Source organism: Chrysochloris asiatica, unplaced genomic scaffold, assembly GCF_000296735.1.
Source record: "Chrysochloris asiatica unplaced genomic scaffold, ChrAsi1.0 scaffold00009, whole genome shotgun sequence".
NCBI classification, from domain to species: Eukaryota; Metazoa; Chordata; class Mammalia; order Afrosoricida; family Chrysochloridae; genus Chrysochloris; species Chrysochloris asiatica.
Window position 1 is genome coordinate 20,746,434 of NW_006408527.1, and position 4,428 is coordinate 20,750,861.

General features: G+C 41.9%; 1 protein-coding gene across 1 annotated transcript in view; it reads left to right on the forward strand.

The window, feature by feature from the left end:
- RABIF (RAB interacting factor) overlaps positions 1 to 3,721 on the forward strand; it is a 22,769-nt gene extending 19,048 nt beyond the window's left edge. Inside the window, exon 2 of the mRNA XM_006834124.1 lies at positions 3,357 to 3,721. Within this exon, the coding sequence (XP_006834187.1) occupies positions 3,357 to 3,602 (246 nt within the window). The 3' untranslated portion in view covers positions 3,603 to 3,721. The remainder of the gene's footprint in view (positions 1 to 3,356) is intronic.
- The last annotated feature ends 707 nt before the right edge of the window (positions 3,722 to 4,428 follow it).

Here is a 4,428-nt window from a genome sequence, read left to right on the forward strand (position 1 = left end):
GACTGTTGCTTCCGCGAGTGTTGATAGTTGATCCAAGAAGAATGAAGTCCTTGACAACTTCAATCTTTCCTCCATTGATAAGAATGTTGTTTATTGGTTCAATGGGAGGAGCCTAAATTCCAAATCTGTATGAAAGGATTGACAAGAGAATTTATGGACATCTTTTAAAATCATTAGTTACTCACAGAAGAGGCAAAATTACAAAAATGTTAATAGAACTTTTCTCTGTTGTAACAGTTTCTATTCTTATCTCTATTATAGTATGCTTACCAAGTTTTTCATAATGAGAATATATTTTTACAATGAGAAAGAAGATATGTTATTTTTTAAATGACACTGTTAACATCTTTAAGAAGCAAAGGGGATCAATAGAATCTCACTGAAATTGTCTAAGGAAGTTGTTCAGGACAAGGGATATTAGCTAGGGTTCTAAACCAAGCAAGCTTAACACACCTGCTTACAAATCTAACTGGCAACTTTGGCCCCCAAGGAATTGAGTTAGTTGCCTCTAATAAGATACTGACTTTTTGAGGTCCACCCCAATGTTCTATCCAAAAAGCCTCATTGTATCCCTACTACACTACATCATTATCACTGATGCTTGGCATTGCAATGAAAGGTATACAGTATACCATGGTGGTGGTGATTATGTTCCTTGGAGTGAGTTCCAACTCATAGCGACCCCGTACAGGGTTTCCAAGGCTGAAGATCTTTATGGGAGCAGAAAGCCTCAGCTGTCTCCCTTGGAACAGCTGGTAGTTTTGAACTATTGACCCTGAGGTTAGCAGGCCGTTTCATAACCACTATGCTACTAGAGTTCCTTATAGGTATACCATAGTTTTACACAAATAAGACGCATCTTCTAGATTTGCGTGCCAACCCACCTCCCCCTGCCCAGTTCCGTAATTGTGCTACGTATTTTTTACGTGTAAAAAAATTAGCATAGCTGTGCTTACAAAAATACCTCAAGTGAATAACTAACATATGATAGGAATACCATAACAGGATGAGACAAAAAAACCATAAAGAATATTTCCCAAAGAAAACTTCCCTAACATCAAGACAAGAAGGTAGCCATTCAAGAAATTGAATGAACTCTAAACAGGATAGACTTCAAAAGAAAAACACCATCTTCAGACTTTTCAAACCAAAAACAAGGAAAGAATACTGAGAGCTGCTCAGAAAAAATGAACATTATCTGCAAAGAAAAACTAGTAAGAGTTTTCTCTGATTTCTCAGCAGAAACCATGCAGGTAAGAAGACAGTGGAATGGCATATATAAAATTCTGAAAGAACCTACAATATAAGGGGACAGGCCAGAAATATTTGCAGGAAATTTGAAGCCCACAGAAAGAAACAGTACTAGATTCCAGGTTTCTGGGTACCTGAATTTAAATCCCTACTCTTTTTGCCTCTGCCTGTTTCCATTTTCATTTAGGGTGAAGATAGCATTAGAGTTACATTTACACGATTGATGAAGCAAAAAGAGTGACTGGAGGTAGGACTGTCATATTTCATCATGTCCTCAAATATGTGTCAGGTGACACAACGAAGGGCAGCACACAGATTTCTCTTGTAAGTCAAGTGTGTGGAGGACAGGCAGTAGTAGAAATGTTCTGGATCAGGGCATCCTCCTTCCGCTCAGGAATACTCTACACATCTGGTTCCAGGGTTCAGAAGTACAGACTCCAGGGTAGTTATACACACTTAACAGCTCTTTTGGAGTCCTGGTGTGGCGCTGCAGGATAATGCCGTAGACCACAAGGTCTGTTTGAGCCGCTAGGTCAGCAGTTTAAACTCACCAATCACTCCTCGGAAACCCTTTACAGCGTCTCTATGAGTCGGAACTGACTCAGCCATACTTTAAACAACAGCAGCAGCAGCCATTTTGGGTTTCCTACTGAGGAGAGACTGACCTGAACTCTACCAAAATATTTACATTTTTTGAACTAGTATAAGTTCTTTTTTGTTTGTTTTTTTTGGTTTCATTCTGATTGCCTGTAAGAGAAGTAAAAGGAGCACTCGTGGCATAGTGGGTCAAGCATTGAACTTACTACAAGGTCAAGGGTTCAAACCCACCAGACAGATGAAGCTGTCTACTGCCATAAAGATTTACAGCCTCAAAATGCTCTAAGGAAGAGTTCTGCCCTGTCCTATAGGGTCTGGGAATTAGAATTGACTTGGTGGCAGTGATTTTGGTTTGGTTTGGGAAACAAGAGTGTATAAATTGGCCCTATGGAAGAAGTTAAAGGATTGTGTGTGCTTGCTAGAAGCTTACTTTTCTCCTGTTGGTTGGAAAGTCATACAACTGTCAGAGAGGGATTAATATGTAATAAGTGGGGGGCGGGCACAGGGACATTTGGGGTGGTGACTGTGCTCATTGTCTCGGTTGTGGTGATGGTTTCATCCATGGATACCTTAAAATAGCTGAAATTGTGTCAGTTATACCTAATAAAGCTGTTTCCAAAATACAGCAGACAGTTGTACCGTTCCACTGAGTCAGTTCTGTCTCAAAGCGACACCTGTGTAAAGAGTAAATCTTTGTGGAAGCAGAAAGCCTCATCTTTCTCCAGCAGAACGGCTGGTGGATTCAAACCACCAACCTTGTGCTTATCATATGGAGCCACTGCAGATTGGTGAGGAAAGACCTCCTGAGCGGACTATTCGAAGAAGGGTGAAAAGGCCAGTGTAGCTGCAGCAGAATGGCTGGGGCTAGGAGGATTAGGAGCAGGTAGGGCCTATTGGGCCATGAAGCCAAGTCACCACAGAGCCACCTGGAGCACGCATTCATAATTAAAAGGTTAAAAAAACCAAACTAACAGGCAGATCAAAATGATCTCTAGAAATGCTGTAGAAGATAGAAACTTACGTGATTAAAATGATTTAAGCTGGTGTAGCACTGCACTGCAAGGTTGGTGTGAACCGCAAGGTCGGCAGTTCAGATTCACCATTTGCTCCTCAGAAACGCTGTACAGAATTGCTGTGAGCTGGAACCAACTCGCTGGCACTCAAAAAGCTAAAAACAAAGTGCATGGGATTAAACAGCAAGAATGAGTGCATGAAGCAGACACAGAGTGGAGTCACCCAGCATCCTAGTCTGTGTTATGAAACATGGACGAGTCAGTTCCGACTCATAGCAACCTTGTACAGGGTTTCCAAGGAGCAGCTGGCAGAGTTTGAACTGCTGACTTTGGGGTCCAATGCTAATCTTAATCTATAGATCAGTGATAAAGATCTATTTAATATTTTTAATATTTCCAGGAAGCTGCTGGAAACCTAAAGTATTAGCAGAATGGGGCAATGATACTACTGGACTGGCGCAGCATTTATGTTCTTCATGTTCTCTTCCCCTGCAGCTCTTCCTCCCTTCCATGAGGAAGAAGCCAGCGCTGGCTGATGGCAGCAGTCCTGACGGTGATCTCCTCCAGGAACACTGGCTGGTGGATGACATGTTCATCTTTGAGAATGTGGGCTTCACCAAGGACGTGGGCAACATCAAGTTTCTGGTCTGCGCAGACTGTGAAATTGGACCAATCGGCTGGCACTGCCTAGATGACAAGAACAGTTTCTATGTGGCCTTGGAACGGGTTTCCCATGAGTAACTGAGTCTCCACCCCCAACTATAAAAACTACTCCCCACAAGAACTGGCATTTAAAGTGGTATAAATTGTTCTGCGGCCACCTCTGTACTAGTATCTAATTATGAGTACCAGCAGGTCCACTGGAACATGCAAAGGATTCATCCTCAAGCACATGCCTCTTGCTTGGTTGCTGTACATCACGTTTCCTAATCTCCCTGCCCTCTGGTTTGGGGACAAAAATCTCTTCTCATCCTTGGTGCTCTGCTTGGGTTCCATTTTACCCAGGGGCTTCCTTGATACTTGCTCTAGATGACACATGACAAATGATGCTCATGTGCTGATATTTGAAACACCATGTTTTTCTCTCATTCAAGAAACCACATGAATGTTTGAGAGTAACTTTGTTGTATGCCTCACCTTGTATCTACAGTATTTAAACCACTAATCAGAAACACAGCACTTTGGGTGCACTTCTCGTACCATGTTTGAATATCCTCTAGGTTGATTAAGAGACATTTTATTGTTTGGATGAACTTGGCCCTTCTTCCCTTCAAGTCCTATTAACTTTTCACTGCTATAGCCTGCCTATAAGCTGAACATCAGATTTTCAGCCATATATGGCAGGCACTCCAAATTACACATGACATTATACATCTGTCTCGTCTGAACAGGTAACTTTATTCTTTGTGCTTAGGAAAGACTTCTTGAACAGATAGGATTATCATTTACCCAACCTCTAGTAGGCTGTGTTCCTCAGAATTTTGGTTCCCTTGCAATCACAGCACCATTCCAGAATACAAACGTTCCGTTCAAATGCCTCCACCCTATGGCTGTGAGATTGTTCTAA